Raw genomic sequence first — 20,059 nt, 5'->3', positions numbered from 1 at the left:
ACATTTTAACTTTCCTGGCATACTCCACTCTTTCAAAGGACTTTTTCCCCCTTAAATCCTTTTTTTAGTTATCTTGGAAAAATTACAGTGAGACATTACTTTCTACTCTTTTGAAAATTACATGAAACAGTTATTCATATTTATTGCTTTGATCTAAGAGCACATTCAGTTTTTTAACCGGTGACTGAAGTCTTTCATTCAACTCTTAGCTAATGAAAATACAATTTCTGGGTTTTTTTAACATGTCTCTCTCAAATTTGTATTTAGACCATTGCCAAAGAATGTATATAAAACTCTACTGAAAAGTAGAAAAATGAGTTTTTCAAGCCTGTTTTATCTTGGAATATTTATGGCATTGAAAACACTATATTCCCACTCAACCTGGTCTGTGAGCCACCTCAGTTGGTGTCAACATTGTGATCTTGTGATATTCCATGGTTCTCTGTAATCAGGCAAATCCCAAGTTCTAAGGTATAAATTCCATTTGTGATTTGCAACTTTTTTCATGTATTATTTATTACCATTCTTATTATTTTGAGATACTTTCAATTATTCAGTGCCTATACAATTCTTTAAAGAATACATAGCCACAAAATAATAGTTTGTTTGATCACACTTTAATAAACCAACTGGTACAGAATTAAAGAGAAGATCCAGAAATAAAGGAAAATAGTGTTGATAGGTCTGGGGAAATAGGCAGTGGGGACAAGTAATCTGGGGAATTAGCAATTGCATCATAAATTTCTTTAAAAATGTATAGTTGGCACGTCTGTGATCACAGTGGTATACTTAATAGTTTATGCATTATAAAACTCAGAAAGTTGAATAGTGAAAAAGGACATTTTTATAATAAGTTGTTTCCTTTTGGAAGAAAAGGACATCCATATAAGGTGAAGTTTGAATTTCGTTGGGCCAGAAAGCAGTAACAAACTTGATCTGATCCTTTTATAAAATGACTCAGTTGCCTTATCATAACCAAAATGGTGGCCTTGTAAACCAATCACTTTCCTTACAACCAGTTGTAAGAGGCTACTCCTTCCAACTAACAGTATATCAAAATATTTTTGTTCCATCTTGCACTTACTTCAAGGTCATTATGTCCCTGCTTAATAACTTTTCCTATTTTAAAATTTTTGCATTTTGCTTACACCACCCTTTTCCTATTCATATTACCGTGATTACCATTTCTCATGATATCCTCCCTTCCTGGGTCACCATTTCCCTCTTCATATCTCTCCCTGCCCTCCTCTCCCAGTTCCTCACTCCTACTGGTCTTTATCTTCACTGCGACCTCCCTCTCTTTGACCTTGTGATTGAACATCCAAGGATATTTTCACTAGCTCCCTTGATTTCCTCACCAACTTGGCTCTCTCCTTAAGCAATTTTGCCAATCACCATTCCAGTCTATGTCACGTCCTTCTCTTCTTTTTACCAGCCAATTAATGCTACTCTGTAATAGATACAAATTTAGTCTAAGTAATCTTAACTGAGCCATCTCTGCTTCTCAGTAATCCTTTGGATTACTTTTAATTGATTCTTTGGTAATCTTGGAAACAGATTGCCCGTTAAATCTTATGCTTAATACCTTCTATTCTCACTCTCTATATAAGATGTGAAAACAACCTGATGTTCTCTCACTCAATTTTCCTATATTATCTGATCAATTCTCTTTTCTCCCTTCTTTGCCATTTTTCCTTCCATTTTAGGAAGGGAGTAAATAACTCATTCTCACCAAAGCCAACCCTCCCAATTGTGCCCTTCATCTCTTTTTCCTTTTTTGGAACTTGTTTCATTAAATTTTCCACAATTGCCTTACATCTTAAACATCTCTCTATTCTGGGCCTTTCCTCTCCATCTAAAAACATACATCACTTTTCAGTGCCTGAAAGAACTTACTCATAATGCTGTTGCTTTATCAAGTTACCTCCTTGCCTGTCTCCTTCACCAACAAACCTTGTAGAGTAGTCATTATGAGCTATCTATACTCATCACCTTATGTGCACTGCTAAGCCTTGAGAGTACCTTGCTTATTCTCTTCCATTCATCACCTATAACCTTGGACACCAAATCTACTGACCACTTTTCTCATGTCCTTATCCCTAAACTCGTCTGCGTAAATCGATAACTTCCCTTCCTTGAATAGTCTACCTCCCTTGGTTTTCATGATGCTGTCTTCTTGTTTATTTTCCTGTTAAATCCCAGGCCATGACTCATTCTTTTCGTGACTCATAACTCTGGAGTGTATGTGTTTTCCAGGGATTGCCTTTGCCTTTTTCACATCACAGTAGTAATTTTCAAATCTGTCAACTTGAGCTCAACTTGTCTTTCCCGTCTTCTTTTCTGTCCTCTCCCTGGGAACAATATCTTGTCCTCAGGAAGTACAAAACTTGTCAATAACTTGCCTGCCCCAATTGCTCTGATCTCTGTGTTACTCTTTCTCCCTCTTCCTTCTCTTCTTCCTCTTAATCCTTTTCTCATTTTCCTAATTTTGATGCCATGTAATTTCTTTTACTCCACACTCCTAGACTTTTAGGTCAGTAGTTGTCAAAACTGATCATCAAAATCACACTTTCACAAATGATTGTTTGATGAGTCTCTCTAGAGGCTCAGTGAATTGGAACCTCCAGAGATGAAGTCCCAATATCTGTATAATTTTTAAAGTTTCTCACTGTTTTCTGATTTGGGGGTACTTCACCTTTAGATTCTCTGTAATATTTTTGTGTCCATCCCCTTCTTTCCACTGTGGGAGTCCCTCCTCCGCCACTGCTCCAGGCCTTCAGTATGTCTCACGTTGAGCACTGCAACAGTTACCTAACTGGAATCCCTGCCACCAGCACTCTCTCCACCAATCTGTTTACTTTCCTGTGAGATTAAGGAAATTCCTGTTTTGATTGGGCCACACATCTTCTCAGAAATTTTAAATGTCTCTCCATTTCCTGTAAAATAATTCTGTACTGCTCAACCTGGTCCTCAAGAGCCCTTCATGACCTCATGCTGCAAATATTCTTCTCACTATTTACCTTCATGGACCTTTCACGCCAATCAAAAGGGATATTTTACACTAATTTATGCATTTGCCTTTTTGCCCCTCTTTCCACTACCTTGACTTCAAAGTCCACATGTTCAAATATGGCTCGTCTTTAAGTCCCAGTTGAAATGCCAGTGGCCTCTCTGATACCATCAATGGTAAGTAACTGCTGCTTTCCCTGAATTTTTGTATTACTTTATCCCTCTTTTCTAATATTGATCTTCTACCTTTTATTATAGTGGATATATATATTTTATATATATATAATATTTAAAAGAAGACTCATATGTAATTCATCCTTTTACCTGTCACATTTTATCAAATACATTTTTGAATCTTCAATAAATATATATTTCTTGAATAATAAGCAATAGCCAAAGTTTATATAAAACTGTTCTAAGTATTCTGCATTTTAACCATTAAATCCTAACTGAATTCAGTATTCTGTATTTAGGAGGTACTAGTGTTATTCTCATTATACAGATGAGGAAATTGTGCATCAGAGCAGTCAAGTAACTCACCAAGGTCACACAGCTAGTAAATGGCCCTCAAGTAATCTGGCTCCAGAGTCCATGCTCATAACCACTCTAGTATTCTGCCTTTTGATGAATAAATCCCACTCAGTCAACCTCAGCGCATGCTTTTTATTTTTCATTTATTTATTTATTTATATTTATTTATTTATTTTTGTCCACGTTGGGTCCTTGTTGCTGCACGCAGGCTTTCTAGTTGCAGCGAGCGGGGGCTACTCTTCGCTGCGGTATGCGGGCTTCTCATTGAGGTGGCTTCTCTTTGTTGCAGAGCAGGGGCCCTAGGCGCACGGACTTCAGTAGTTGTGGCACATGGGCTTAGTTCCTCTGCGGCATGTGGGATCTTCCGAGACCAGGGCTGGGACCCGTGTCCCCTGCATTGGCAGGCAGATTCTTAACCACTGGGCCACCAGTGAAGTCCCAGTGCATGCTTTTTAAAAAAGTTTATTTGACTGACTGCTCATATTCAAAACAGATCTTTTTCTTTTAATTGAATTTAACAGAAGGAAATTAGAAAACTTAGTATAAATAACCTTCAGGAAAGCAAATGATGTGATTTATAATTAGGATACATCAACTTCAAGGAAGAAGTAGAAATTGGGTCGTAGGAAACATTAAAAGTATTGAAGAGCAATTTGAAGCTCTATTGTACAGTTTTATAAAGACAGTATAAATCCATGTGGTTGTAAATTAACAAGTAATTGAAATGAACAATAGTTGATACTTATACTCATTTAATTTTAAGGTTTCCAAGAAGTGTGGTGATTTCCCTCTCTCCATCATTTTCCCTCTAATGCCAGAGTCTTTGCAAATAAACACTTAATCTATGGTTATAGTAAAGCTGCTTTGCCACCATGAAAAAAAAATTGTTTTTTACAAATGTGGCTCACAAACTTTGTAACAGAATAAACTTCACCTGGTTTAAAAAAAAAACAGGACAGAAACAAACAAATGAAAAATATAGCAGGATCTGTCTAACCTATTAAAGATGGAATTGAATAGTAAAAGTAGCTCTATGTTGGGGGCTTGGGAAGCAAGGAAGGGAGGGAGGGAGGAAGAGGGGAAGGAAAGGAGGAAGGAAGGAGGGAAGAAGGGAGGGAGGAAGGAAGGAAGGAGTGGAAACATGGGCTAATTTGATTATGGGGAGGGAAGGAGGGGGGAGGAAGGAAGGAGTGGAAACATAGTTTTGAGCCTGAGGCAAAAATAAGCTCTAATATATACCTTATATTTGCTACTAACATCTGACACTTGTGAAACAGTGTAACCATTAACAATTTTAATTCCACATGAAAGAGGAGAAAAAGTTGGAATTAAAATCTTACATATTTTAAGGTCTACCCATGACATTGACAAATACAGAAAGAAAATTTTCAGGTTTATCATTGGGTCCAAATCACTTTGATAAAATTACTTTGATCACTAATATAGAAGTATTGTCAATGTAGATGTTTTTTTGGACAGCCTCCTTCTCCCTAGATCATACACATGCCATTCAATCTGGGGATTACCTTTCTTTCTTAACACAATGGTTTCTCTTTCTTTTCTCTGTAAGGGCTTGATCCAAGGTTGTTAGTAAGAATGAGCAATAAAACATTAGTTCATTCCCATATGCATAGACCTTCCTGGCACAACTGTTACTGTGCCATTATTTAATGGTTAACGATAAGCTTTTATATAACACAGGTATTATACCACTTTATGGTCTGTTCTTGTATATTCCCGAAAACAGCTCTCTGTGTGGGTTTGGTACTAGTTTTCTGTATTTGCAGATGTAGTTATTTAACAACAGAGGGTAAGTAATATCCCCAAAGCTTTTGAGAAATACATAACATTATTTTTAAGACAAGACAATGCCCTGATAATCTGATACCAGAATATCTTTTGGGAGAAGAGATGCAATTAATCACATTGACAGAGAGGAACCAAAAGATTTCATTCAATTAGACTTTTTAGAATAGTGACATGGCAAAGGAAATTAAAATAAAATAAAATTTTAAATTGGTGTTAACAGTTTTGTAATGTGAGGCCTAGAGAACCAAATTAAAGAAAGGAAATACGCATTGAGGTCAGCTGGCATTTATCCAGATTGAGGGTCTCTACCAGGAAACAGTTCTGGGAACTGACATATTTAACATACTGTAAAAATATCTTCTTGAACATATAGAGTTATTTTTAGTGTTAATTTTTCTGAGACATTGTGTCAGAATTGATTCAAGACTTCAGTGTTGAATTTGAGCCTATTAAATGGTAATGACTGCTCTGTGATGTACTATCAAACTATCTTTAAACATAACTGGCTAGTCATGGCCAAATACATAGCAACCTGATTTCCCAAATTATGAGACCATCTAGTAAGACTTAAAATATAGATATAGCAGGTTGAAAGATGCATTGTGTGTCTTCATTGTGTTACCAAAGCAGAGTGTGTTGGGAATTGCTGTTAGGTGCCTGAGCATGCCTGGAGATGACTGTTCTGAACTCCTTAATGGCTAATTAACTGGGGAATGTAGTTAGGAAGCTAAGTTAAGCCAGTCTTCGATTGTTGGTTGGCTGACTTCATGGTTGTTTTAGAACTCTGATCTTCTAAAAACGTTTGTCATAATGTGATTTTATGAAACATTTCTGAAGTGTGTAGAAAATTACTATGTTGGCTATGAAGCCAAATGGTAATTCTCCTTCCCATAGTTTCAAGACATTTTTCCTCACAAGAAGAAAACTGATCATTTAACCTTCTCCTTAAGAATCACAGACCTATCTGATCCCCGTCAGTAGGATATTCTCTGGCAACTTTGAAGTACACGGTTCAAATGGTATTACTCTAATAACAGTGCATGCAAGGTCCGTGTGGGTAGGTCTCATCTAAGTTGATTATTCTCCTTGGATTCAAAATTATAGCCTGCAAATTGAAAATTATACATAGTTTTTGCAAGGCGAGACCATAATTCTAGGCTTTTGCCATTTTGTTTCAATCCCAATAAATCACCCTCAAAGTAGGCCTGACACTCAACTGTCTTTAGCATCCAGGAGAGCCTCAAGTCAGCCATTGACAAAGTACTGCTATTTAGGGTCCCAGCAGTCTTGAGACTCCTCTGAGAATTTGCTCACATTCCTCCTCTTTACCCCTGGAAAATATACTCTAGGCCAGTATTGGCTCTCTGCTCTGCCTGCAGATCTAATGTGTCACCTGTACAGATTCCTCCAAATTAGGCTTGCCTCCTTCGTATAGCAGGAAGGGTCAGGGTAAATCCATGTCAGGACATGGTGGCTGTAGGCCTCCCATGATAGTTACATTTACTCTATCTACCTTGTGTCTGAGATATCCTACTAGCTACTTAAATTACCTTTTAGAGCAGAGGTTTACACATTGTGGGTCACAATACATTGGTGAGTCTCATTGCCAGCATTTTAAAGTGGAGTGGGATGAAACGGGATGGGAGGGGATGGGAGGGGATTGGAGAGAATAAAGTAGAATAGAATAGAATAGAATAGAATAGAATAGGAGTAGAGTAGAATGGAATAGAATAGAATAGAATAGAATAGAATAGAGAGACAGAGGGGAATAGAGGATACGGAGAGGTCCATGTTAAATAGGTTGGTCAGGAAGTTTTCAGTGACAGTTTGGATGTGATGGAACTTAGAGTCTGCACATTGAAAGCAACCTTCCTCTCTGTGTGATCATCATATTACATCACGATAAACAGAAGGGTTCTAACACCAAATAAGTTTGGAAAATCCAGGTACAAAAAAGTTAAACATAACATGATTTTTTGGCCTTTTAAAGATGCAAGAGAGGGCTATCTATAGCCATATGCTGTTTCTCTAACTTGACTAAAGTCATGATGGTGATGAGGGTGAGGACGATGGGATGAGGGTGAAGATGATAGGAGGTAAGGCTTTTTGAGCACGTGCTTTGTGCCAGGCTCTGTGCTGACTGCTTTCTGTGCGTGGTTCTCTCTCCCTCCCCCCATTTGGTACAGTGTATGAGGAAAAATGAGTCATGGGGTAAATCCATTTGGATGGTGGTACCTGTACTCAGAAGGAAGAGAGAGTTTGAGAGGAAGGATAGCAAATTTAGCTTTGAATGAACTGAATTTGAGATGCTTTGAGGATCTCCAGACCTGGAGGTCTAGAACTCAGGAGAGATGGAGATGCATATTTGGATATTGTTGGCCTAAAATGCTCATTGAAAGAAGGTGACACTAGAGATTATGAGTTTGATAAGGATGGCTAAATAAAGTGAAGAGCCTGGCACATCATCCAGGTGACATACACAGAGTCCAGCCTGCTGCAACAAACGTTTGCAACTGTGTCTGGACACCAGAGCCACAGGACTCAGAGTGGGTTCCCTGTTGTCCAGATGGTTGTCAAGAGCTCTTTTGGGAATGTGTTGAAGTACTGAGGCAAGAAGGAAACTCTAAAACTAGAACCAAGTATAGGACTAGTGACCAAAGGTTAGGAATGCCAACTACCCAGATGAAGTATGGAGTGTTTCTTTGAACAATTTACAAATCCAGTCCATAAGTTTGTTGTTATCTGTTCCAGCCACAGTATCCTAATGCTGATTTGGCAGTTCTGTGAAATATGTACCTTGTTCTCTTCTACAACATTAGGTTTATTTGCTGAGAATACTGGTGGGTGACTATACATTGTGTATTAACCCTTGTTAAGAAAGCTGAAGAACACATTTAATATTTTCTCACCAGGAAATGGATCAGATCAATGAAACTTCTTGACCTTCAAGTATCTGCTCATTTCAGAATAAAGGCCCATATTTTAGAAATAAGACCTTTTGATGCCTTTTTTTAATTACCTTTTTTTTCTAATTTAAAAATAATGCATGCTTATTGTTGGAAATAGACCCATAAATATCTTAGATCCACATTATTTCACAGTTGTGTTCCTTGTTTTACATTGATGAGTTTGTTTTAGTAGCACATCCAAATTGTTAGAATCAGAAGGTCAGTGAGGTAAAATTAAAACAAGTACTTTAGAAGATTGTAAACACAGAATAAATTTCAGCTTCATGTAAATGAGGTGTGATTTCCATAATAAAGCCATTATTGTTGTCACTGGTGCATAGCAATAAAGCCAAGACTGCAATTACAAAGAAAAGACATAATATAGAACCATACTTCCTTTAAAAATGGCAATGCACTGAAATCATATTTTCCCCTAACAAGTAAAGAGATTTTATGTATTCTCAATGGAATCTACTAACTCCCATAAGTAGACTTTACTAATGATAGTAGTACTAAATAACAAATCCACTTGTCGGGGTTTTTTTTTTTTTTTTGATACTTTCCACAAGTAATTTCTTTCACTAAAACCTTTTCAGATTACTTTGTTTATCACATGAGTGACTCTTGCTGTTGTAAGTATTTTAAGTACTTTGAGGATTGATTGTTTTCTCCCTCATTGTGGAACTTCATCTTGACACAAGCCTGTCTTTTTTAGCATGTAGTAAAATATACATAACATAAAATTTACCATTTTAACTATTTTTAAGTGTACAATTCAGTGGCAATAAATGCATTCACAGTGTTGTGCAACCATCGCCACCATCTATTTTCAGAACTTTTTCATCATCCCAAACATAAACTCTGTACCCATTAAGCAATAACTCCCTCTTTTCCCCCTCCCAGCTCCTAGTAACCTCTATTCTACTTTCTGCCTCTGAATTTGCCATTCTAGGCACCTCGTATAAGTGGAATAATACAATATTTGTCCTTTTGTGTCTGGCTTATTTTACTTAACATAATGTTTTCAAGGTTTATCCACGTTGTAACATATGACAGAATTTCATTCCTTTTAAGGCTGAGCAATATTCCATTGTATGTGTACATTGTATTTTGTTTTTCCTTTCATCTGCTGAGGGACATTTGGGTTGTTTCCACCTTTGGGATACTGTGAATGATGCTGCCACGAACATTGATGTACAAGTCTCTGAGTCCCTGGTTTTAATTATTTTGAGCATACACCTAGAAGTGAAATTTCTAGATTATGTGGTAATTCTATGTTTAACTTTTTGAGGTACCACCAAACCGTTTTCCACAGGAGCCGCACCATTTTACATTCTTACCAGCAAGGCACAAGGGTTCCAGTTTCTCCACATCTTTGCCAACATTTGTAACTTTCTCATTTTTTGACAATAGCTATCCTAGTGGGTACAGATAGTATCTCATTGTGGGTTTGATTTGCATTTCCCTAGTGACTAGTGATGTTGGTCATCTTTGCCTATGCTCTATGGCCATTTGTATATCTTCTTAGGAGAGAAATGTCTGTTCAAGTCCATTGCCCAGTTTTGAATTGGGTTGTTTGTTTTTTGTTGACTTCGAGGGGTTCCTTGTATATTCTGGATAGCACAGTCTTTATATAGATACCCTTATTCCATGGGTCCAATACTGTGTTTTTAGGGTTCCCTTTTATCGGGAACATCAAAATGATTCTGTTTTCTATTAACTAATTCACTCCTAAACATATATTTCTAACATTACCTATTATAAATGCCTGCTTCAGTAAGCAGTGACTTATATAGCCAACAGAAAAGTTACTAGTATTTCACCAAATGTGAAGTATCAGCTTAGGAAATATGTAACTAAATGATTTTCATTAAAAGAACATTAATTTTCAATTTGCCAAGTGGAATTCATAGTAGCTTTTAAACAACAACATGCTCCTCCCCACTTTCATCAACATCACCCACTCTCACACCCCTTCTCCCTTTGGTCATTGTTACTCTAGGCCCCAGAGGTGAAAGGTACCTCCTTTAGGTTAACCATAAAGCTGATGAGGCATACGTTTTAGGGCCTGTTACTTGCATGGGCCTCTTCCAAGATCTTCTACCTAATTATGCTTTTGAAATTTTTATTTTTTAAAGAAGCCTTTCCAAGTTTTATAAAAGTTCAGTCCCACAAAATCTGGATGTACCTCTGGATATGTTTCTTCCATCTGAAATCATGTCTTAGCTATTGTTGCACTGCTGGAAAACCAACCTGGGGTCTGTTGTGCAGTATACTGAGTTATTTATGACTGGCTTTCTTTCCTTGCAGTTTCTGATCTGGGTTGCCAAACTACCACACTTTTCTGCAGAGTTACAGAAAAACATGAGCCCTGGGTGTTCCTAGTCAGCCCCGGTATGCTCTTTTGGCTTCCTCATGGAGCTTTGTCAGCACACAGCACTTGTCTGGCTCTAGGCACTCACAGGAACATGCAGGCCAAATTTTGAAAATTTGGTTCCTAGCTGTTCATGCAAAATATGCATGTCCTTTTATACTGTACACAGAGCCATAAATAGAATTTTGTACTTGCACGGTGAGAGCACAAAATGTGATTGCCAGACTAATACCTAATCTCTGAAAACTTTCATGAGCATAGCTTAGGCAATTTCCTAAATATTAAGGTATCTTGTCAGAAGTAAAAAAGAGCCTTCTGGCCCTTTATCAAATTGTATGATTTCATTAAACAAAAATGATGTTTTTAAAAAAAAATTAAATAAATCTTAATATATTCGCTCCTGTCCTGTGGTAAGGCATCGATGACACAGGAACTATTCATCTGCATAAACTGTGTCTTATATTATTCTTATTTTCTCTGTGCAGTTGTAATAACTTAGACAATTGACATTTTTCTAAAAAGGGGATATCTGACAAGATATCAGTATGGTGTCCTTCGAACGCCTTTTTTCTTCTCAAAAAAAAAAAAATGTTCAGGTTCCCTCTTCCTTTCTTTCTTTTCCCTTCCAGAACAATTCCATCTTAAAGCCATTAGTTTGACAGAGCCAGGTATGCATCCAGTGGAAGGTGTCAAGCATGGAGTGTCACAAGCCAATCATTGTGAGGGGACATCCGTGTGAAGGGTGGAGTGTACTCACGAGGCTCCTAAGAACCTGAGTGTATTTGGGAGGCCATCTGTGCAAGGCAGGGACAACAGCAATGGGAGATTGGTTACAATCAAATAGAGTTGATCAAATAGGTAAATATTTTAAGAATAATGAGAAATACATTTCTTGCCAACAGAGAAAGAAGTTACAAATACAGAAAAAGAGACAATTACAATTAACCTTGTGGCATTGGATTGTAATTGGAAATATTGGTATACACTAATGATTTTCATTGTACAGAGATAGCTATAGAAATCTAGATGGAAATGAGTGTGTGTGCAGATGTTTGCAGACAGGTATTCCCCAGCTCTGTCTACAGAGAGGACGTAGGAGCAGCAGCACCCCAATAGCAATGACCATACCCAGCCCCAGATCTTGGTTTCTGAACGCCATTCTACCCTAAAGGAAACCAGGACTGGGGCAGGGAAAGTACAAGATGAGCTCGAAACATCTTGTTGGGACAAAACAGAATGATGAGGACATAACAAGTCACAGAAACCATCTTGAAGGGGTTCCCACTAATCAGACTTAGGACAATTTGAGCATCAAAATAAATGGTAGTAATAGATGATAACCCATTACATTGAGAATATATTGAGTCCATATTATAAAAATAAATAAATGAATAAATCAGATATTTGCTAAGTGAAAGGACATTTACCTAGTTTCAAAGTAATGCCATGCAAGATACATACTAATTACAAAGGGAAAAAGACTAACTTTATGGTGGAGAATTCATACAGCCACTACCTTAATCAAATGACCAAAATGAGCATCCTAGATAATGGGACAAATTGAAATCTTGTGCTAACCAATAGAATGTTATGAAAAGAACCCAGGATCACTTCTGTGATTTCTGGCAAAGCTTATAATCTAAATCATAGGAAAATATCAAACTCAAATTTAAGGGCACTCTACAAGACAAACTGGGTGGTAATCTTCAAAAATGCCAGAGTCACAAAAGCCAACAACACTCAAAGGAGCCATTTTATTTTTTAAACATTTTTATTGGAGTATAATTGCTTTACAATGGTGTGTTAGTTTCTGCTTTATAACAAAGTGAATCAGTTATACATGTACATATATCCCCATATCTCTTCCCTCTTGTGTCTCCCTCCCTCCCTCCCTATCCTGCCCTTCAGTCACAAAGCACCGAGCTGATCTCCCTGTGCTATGGGACTGCTTCCCACTACCTATCTATTTTACATTTGGTAGTGTATATATGTCCATATATACACTACCACTCTCTCACTTTGTCCCAGCTTACCCTTCCCACTCCCTGTGTCCTTGAGGACATTCTCTAGTAGGTCTGAATCTTTATTCCTGTCTTGCCCCTAGTTGCCCCTAGGTTCTTCATGACCTTTTTTTTTTTTTTTTTTACATTCCATATATATGTGTTAGCATACGGTATTTGTTTTTCTCTCTTTCTGACTTACTTCACTCTGTATGACAGACTCTAGGTCCATCCACCTCACTACAAATAACTCAATTTCATTTCTTTTTATGGCTGAGTAATATTCCATTGTATATATGTGCCACATCTTCTTTATCCATTCATCTGTCGATGGACACTTAGGTTGCTTCCAAGTCCTGGCTATTGTAAATAGAGCTTCAATGAACATTGTGGTACATAACTCTTTCTGAATTGTGGTTTTCTCAGGGTATATGCCCAGTAGTGGGATTGCTGGGTCGTATGGTAGTTCTATTTTTAGTTTTTTAAGGAACCTCCATACTGTTAAAGAAGCCATTTCAGATGAAAGAAGACTACAGAAATGTCAACTGGATTCTTCTGCTACAAAGGAAATTACTGGAATAATTGACAGATCTTGAGTGGGATCTGAGGATAGTTGTAACATATCAGTGTTAATTTTCTCATTTGATGGTTGTATTGTGTTAATGTAGGAGAATGTCTTTGTAGAAAATATACATTACAATGTTCAGAGGGTGATGGGGGATCAGGTTGGCAACTTTCAAATGGTTCAGGGAAAAACAAAACTTTCTTGTCATACTGTACTTGCAACCCTTCTGTAAGTTTGAGATTGTTTCAAAATAAAATAAAAATTTTAATTTGCTAAAATTGTAAATAACTGTTCAGATTTCCGCAATGTATGTAGATTTTAGGCATTAATTGATGATGTTGAGTATATATGGACTTTGAGGTCTGTCATGAGAGTTGTCAGTGATGTGTGGTCCTTCCTGATGTCTTTCGGTGGCTTGAAAATGTGTTTATGTGCAGCTGCTAAGATCTGATTCAGTTTCCAAATATTCTATAGCTTTCCATTTAAATATTAATAACCCTTCTTTAAGATTATTATTCTAAATCCCAAATATCAAAAATAAGTAGAAAGGGTAATGAAGTCCTTTGGCCCTGAAGAAATCTGTTCTGGAAACTATTAAAACAAATTGCACAATAAAATGATGGGTAGAATAAGCTTAGTGTTGTCAGTAGTGAATCCTTCACTTCATCTTTGCTGTTAACCACAGCTGTGACGTTTGGTGTCCACTCAGTCAGAAAAAGAGAAAAATATGTATTTTTCCATTACATACAAACAAGTTATATCACTTAAGTTTTAAAATGTCAGACTGGACTACAGTAATTTTGAGAGCACACTGCTGCCTACCATTTTCTGGTACAGAGCTCTTTTAAGGAGATTTATATACCCGGTCTTCCCTGGGATTGAAATGTGATTGCATCTGCCCAGTTGTTGGTGGCACTTCCTGAACAGTCCAGCAGGTGGTAGTCTAGGAGAGGAACAGTTCTCATCCTTCTTCAGTCCCCTGCCTACCAGCAAAACAGAAGGAAGGTGGACTCAACAACGTTACTGTTGCCTTCTCTTCTCTGTCGTAAGACTGTTATTTCCAAGGTTGTTCTTTCAAAATGAGTGCTTGGACATAGAGAGTATCTCCAGAAAATAGCTAAAAATAATTTTGTGTATATGTATGATTATGCAGTATTCTGAAGTTCAAAAATTCTTTTTCTTTTCTTTTTATTTTATGGTGTCTAGAAATTCCACTGGTTTTATATCTCTTTGCCCTGATTTCAATGACGTGGCTTTGGGGAGGCCTGCACATGGCTTACAGACACTTGTGGATGCTGGTCCTCTTTGTCATTTTCAACAGTCTGCAGGTAAGACTTACAGTTTGGTTATAGCACACATGAACACAAGGCAGGGAGTTTCAACGTAACGAAATGAAGTGTCCACATGTAGGTGAATCCGTATGCACAAAAACATCACGCACAGTTTTAGAATAAAATGGCAAAGATTATGTTAAAATTTTTTAACACCTGAAATATGGCTGGACCTCTAACTGCTGGTTATACAAATAGGGAAGACATAAAATATTTACCCTCCTTCATTTTGACAACACCTAAGTAACTACAAAAACATGTTTCTTTTTCAATAGGATTGATGTTTATATACTTCACAGATGGCAGCCATCTAGGGCATATGCACATATTTGGAGTGGGTCTGTGTCTAGAAATTAGATCAACTGAGAGTAAAATAACAATGATGGTCAAGCAATTCCCTCTGGAGTCTGGTGCTTGGTGTTTTGGTTCACTGAAAAATGATTGACATCCTCCAAGTCTGGCAATGCCTAGCTTAAATTAGCTTTGTGAGAATGTTTGGATAGCATAACCAGGAATTATATAACTGTAACAAAAGTTAAAGCTGACTATTTTAGTGCTTTTGTTAAATGGAAAAAAAGTTGTACCCTGAAATTAGCAAATTGAACAAATGAACACATTTTTTCTTATTTTTCAAAGTGAAAAGATATGTCCTAGACTAAAACAATTTATTGAATTTGCCAAGGATATCTGTAAACAGCCCTTGTTTGGACCACCATCTTACAAGAAACCTCTGTAGGAAAAATAGTAGGATTATAACATAAAACTGAAACATGACTCAAAACATATTTAGGTTTGCTTTTTAGGAGACAGATTCATTAGTGAGATCATATCTAACAGCATGGTGCCTAATCAAAACATAATATCGATTTAGGGAGGGAAAAATACAAAGTGGCTTAAACATTTGGAATCAAGTTGATACAAGTTGATATATAGACATCTCCCAATAGAGTTATAATTGAGTACCAGCTACTAGCACAGTGTGCCAGTGCTACCATTACTAGGATGAAGATGACAGCGCTGCTTCTCTAGGATCTGATGATTCAGGGAGTAAGCAAACAATTAGCTGTAAGGGTATACTCTGGCAGGTGCCATGTAAACACAGTGTTATGAGAGCAGAGTAGAGGACTTGTTTACTCCTGCCTGTGCTAGTGTTTGAGCTGAACACCAAAGGTGAGCCACTCAGGTCAGAGGCCCTGTCTTGGTCACCTTTGAATACCTAGGCCTAGCGGAACTAACACCAAAGTCCACATTGACAGCCTATAGATGTGTTTTATTTGGTGGACACACAATGGTACACAGAACAGGGTTTTAGATTTTTTTAATATACAGAGTGAAGTAAGTCAGAAAGAGAAAAACAAATACCGTATGCTAATGCATATATATGGAATTTTAAAAAGCGGTACTGATGAACCTAGTGGCAGGGCAGGAATAAAGACACAGACGTGTAGAGAACAGACATGAGGGCACCGGGGATGGGGGGAAGTGAGAGAGTAGCACTGACATATATACACTACCAAATGTAAAATGGATGGCTAGTAAGAAGCTGCTGCATAGCACAGGGAGATCAGCTCGGTGCTTTGTGACCACCTAGAGGGGTGGGATAGGGAGGGTGGGAGGGATGCTCAAGGGAGAGGAGATACGGGGATATATGTATATGTATAGCTGATTCACTTTGTTATACAGCAGAAACTAACACACTATTGTAAAGCATTTATATTCCAATAAAGATGTGAAAAATAAATAAATAAATATTTGCTCAATTTTTAAATTGAGAAATTTCACATGAAAACCTGAATGTCTGGCTTTTCTCTAATGGCAGTATTTGCATGGCAGCAATTTTCAAGTCTTGAATAGATGCTGCCCTCTTTAGATGGGGCACGTTACCTCATTATACTCGATATATTCTATTTGTTTATTTTACCTGCCCCTGAGTTTGTGTCATATTTAATGTTTATTAAATAAGTGATGAGTAGATAGTTAGAGATGGGTACTTCAGGCAGAGAATACAGTGTTAGCCTAGGCTGCAAAAAGGAAACGTGATTAATCTTGCCTACATTTACCAAAGGTTAGGGGGAGGAAGAAAGGTTTTGCAGTTAGTGGTGGGAGAGGAGACAGAAGCCTAGGTTGGCTTAATCGCCATGTTACCATGCTCAGAATGGGATGTTAAACGTCAGCTTTTAGGTAAAGGGAAGCCATAAAAGTTGGGTATTTTGTTTGTTTTATTCTGATTAGTTTTTTAAATTTTGTTAGGTTTTTTTTTTTAATTTTTATATTTTGAATGGGAATGACATGCTTATACCTGCTTTTTAGAAGGATAACTGGAAATGTTTAGGAAGGTATTGAAAAGAAGAGCAGCTCCGGGCAGGAAGGCTGTTATCATATTCCAGCCTATAATGTTTGGGAGTGCACCTGGGAATAGAGATAGGTGACAGGTTTGAGAATATTCTAGAGATAAATATTGATGAAATTTGGTTAGCCAATTAAATGTAGGAATGTAGGGGGCAAGAGGGCAACATCACCTAGAGATGCTGGCTGCAGTGAATGACTGGGCACTGACTCCTTTGGTCAACATGGAGATTACATCAAGAGAGGGTCCTAGGGAACATGCAGCAAAGTTGGTGAGTTGGTGAGATTCAGGAGACATTGGTAAAGCTAACCAATGTTTTAGCAAGAAGGCTAGTGAAAGAGATTGTTAGTGAAAGAGAAGATATAGTAGTTTGGAGTTTCTGGTAGAAAAGAAGGCTTCAAAAGAAAACACCTACCTCTGTCAAGTGTAGCAGAGAAGTTAAATAGAATGAGAACAGAAGGGCATTGTGGTCTAGTGCACTGGTCCCCGAACTGTAGTGTCATCAGAATCTCGTGAAGGGCTTGCTGAAACACAGATAGTAGGTCCCACACCCAGGGCTTCTGATACAGTAGATCAGGGTGGGACCTGAGAATTTGCATTTCTAACAAGTTCCAGGAGACGCTGATGCAGCTGCTCTAGAGACCACAGCTTGAGAACCACTGGTTAAAGTAAGTGTGATCGTAACCACCAGCCTACTATCTGGTTGACTTCAGCTGAGTCACAGATGTTTACCCAGTTCTACTTTCTTCATCTGTGAAACGGGAATAAATACCATTTAGGATTACAGTGTGACTTAGTTAAATGGCATAATGAACATAAAACAATTGTACAGTAACTCACACTTAAAGAGCAGTTTTTTTTCTTTGTTTTATTCAAGAAGTTTAATGGAGAAAGCAATAGCTTAGGAAGGAAGGTTGGTTGGTTCAAAGGAAATTTGGGGGTTTGGTTTTCTTTCCCTGTGAAAAGAACCAACAGAGAAGAAGAAACTGACAACTGGAGGAAAGGCTCATTGCCTTGGCAAGATCATGGACAGGGCGGGAAAACAGAAGAGACAGATGGCCTGTCTGAAGGAGGAGTTAGACATGTTTCTTTCACTGAGGCTCAGGAAAGAAGGAAGGATAGGAGTACACGAAAAACTGTTCTGGAGCTGAAAGTCTGGAAAGTTGGGATTTGTATGTAATGCTGTCTCTTATCTCTGAAAGGCAAAAAGCAAGGACATTTGTTGAGAGGAATGGATTAAAAGCTTGTGGTAAAAATAGTAAAAGGTAAGGAGCAGTTTCTAGGCAGAAAGTAAATAATAAATTACGGTGGGTTGGAAGATGGTAAAGAAATGACTGCTTAGAGAGAAATTGGTGGGATTCGGGTTGGACACCTGAAATCTGTAATTGTAATTCAGCAGTAATTAAATAAATTAAGCCTTACGATTGAAATGGTAGCCATTGTAACCTATCAGACCACACACAAGAGAAAGGTTTATTGAGCTCTTATGGAGGTTAGAGGTTTGGTAGTAAAGGAGGATTGTTGAGGATTAAACTATATTTCACAGGAAGATATAAAAGGAATTGTTATGATCTCTTCCTTTGAGGAACTGAAAACAAGCTAAGTATAAGTAAAAACTAAAAATATTTCAAACTCATGTTTAATGAGCTTAGTTCCATCTATGAGGCACCATTGAAGCAATGACTGTTTGTATCACTGTTGCCTGGTATCTGGTGCACTGGCACGTTCCTAGCACCAGTGCTCAGTGAGTCAGTCCTAAAAGGAATGCCTGTTAAGAAACACTTGGAAAATATGGTTTCTCTAGGGTTTATTAAAGTTCATTTAATTTATAAACTACTTCACGTCTTCAACTTGGGCATTTCCATGATTCCGTGCTATTTTAAAATTAATTTATTTATTTATTTAGGCTGCTTTGGGTCTTAGTTGTGGCATGCAGGATCTTTAGTTGCAGCATGCGGGATCTTTTAGTTGTGGCATGAGGTCTCTTAGTTGTGGCATGAAGACTCATAGTTGCTGCATGCATGCAGGGTCTAGTTCCCCAACCAGGGATTGAACCCAGGCCCCCTGCATTGGGAACACGGAGTCTTACCCACTGGACCACCAGGGGAGTCCCTGATTTTTGTATTTTCTTATTGGCTTTTGTCAACACCTGTGACCGGAAAAGTGTACTATATATCTTATGCTTGGCTTTTGTATTTTGCTCAGAGGTGATTACTGCCTCACTTTTTAATCCAGATTATTATTATGCCATAGGTGCTCTGAAACAGACAGATGAAAGTTATATTTTTATAATATTCTGATATTTGATATTTATTATTGGGTACAATTTAAAAAAGAAAATCTTGATCATTTGAAATATTATCAGAAATTTCTTGATCACTTTCTGAAGATTCAGGGTTGAGCTACCAAACTTTTAATATGTTTGAGCATTTTAAGAAAATGTATATGAAATACTTTCTAAAGCATGATGGATGCAAATGTGATGTAAAAAAACTTATTATTCTAAATATGTCTACTGTTATTTTTATTGCTTCTTCCTTGAACTCTAAGACATTTTTTCCCCAAGAACTGAACTTTAATTCAAATTTTTATTGATTTAGGCATGTTATTTACATCTTCTTGATTGTTTAAAAAAATTTAAACTGTTGAGTATCAAGAGTAAGCAGAACAAGAATAAAGGGGGAAATGTCCTCTGAGTCTATTTCCTGGGTTTTTTAATTCTAGGAGTTGCTTGCTAGCATGTCAGCATGTTTATGGTATCTGCTTTTTTTTTACTTCCCCATGATGCACTTGATATGTGGATGTGAGGTGAACAAATCCTGATTTCCATTGCACTTTCTTTTGTATCAAAAGAGGGACTCTAAAATTTCCAAAAAGAAAAAAGTAGCTCTGTACATACTTGCTTAGCAATCCCAAATCCCAAAGGCCTCGGGGCTCTATCTTGTTTTTTGCTAAATGGGCTTTCTGAGTGTGCTGAGCATGGTAGCTACCACCAGTCTTAATTCCTACCAGCTTTCCAGCCCCAGCAGGGAAAATCCTGTGAAGGACTTAAATTACCCTCACTTTGAATGAATCACTGACTATCCAGAAACCAGTCACAGGGTGGCAGGTACTCTAGCCAGGCCTGGGTCATGAGCAGACGCTA

The 20,059-nt window shown here is 37.5% G+C and overlaps 1 protein-coding gene across 1 annotated transcript in view; it reads left to right on the top strand.

Annotated features, from left to right (window-relative positions):
• The window catches only part of ADGRV1 (adhesion G protein-coupled receptor V1), a gene marked incomplete at both ends in the record, with an annotated part of 526,225 nt that overhangs the window by 450,813 nt on the left and 55,353 nt on the right, over positions 1–20,059 (top strand). Inside the window, one exon of the mRNA XM_079702360.1 lies at positions 14,443–14,564. Coding sequence (XP_079558486.1) covers positions 14,443–14,564 — 122 coding nt within the window. The remainder of the gene's footprint in view (positions 1–14,442; positions 14,565–20,059) is intronic.

Source organism: Hyperoodon ampullatus (genome assembly GCF_949752795.1).
Source record: "Hyperoodon ampullatus genome assembly, chromosome: 4".
Classification (NCBI taxonomy): Eukaryota; Metazoa; Chordata; class Mammalia; order Artiodactyla; family Ziphiidae; genus Hyperoodon; species Hyperoodon ampullatus.
The sequence above is the reverse complement of the archived record's forward strand: the minus strand, read 5'-3'. Positions and strand labels throughout refer to the sequence as shown.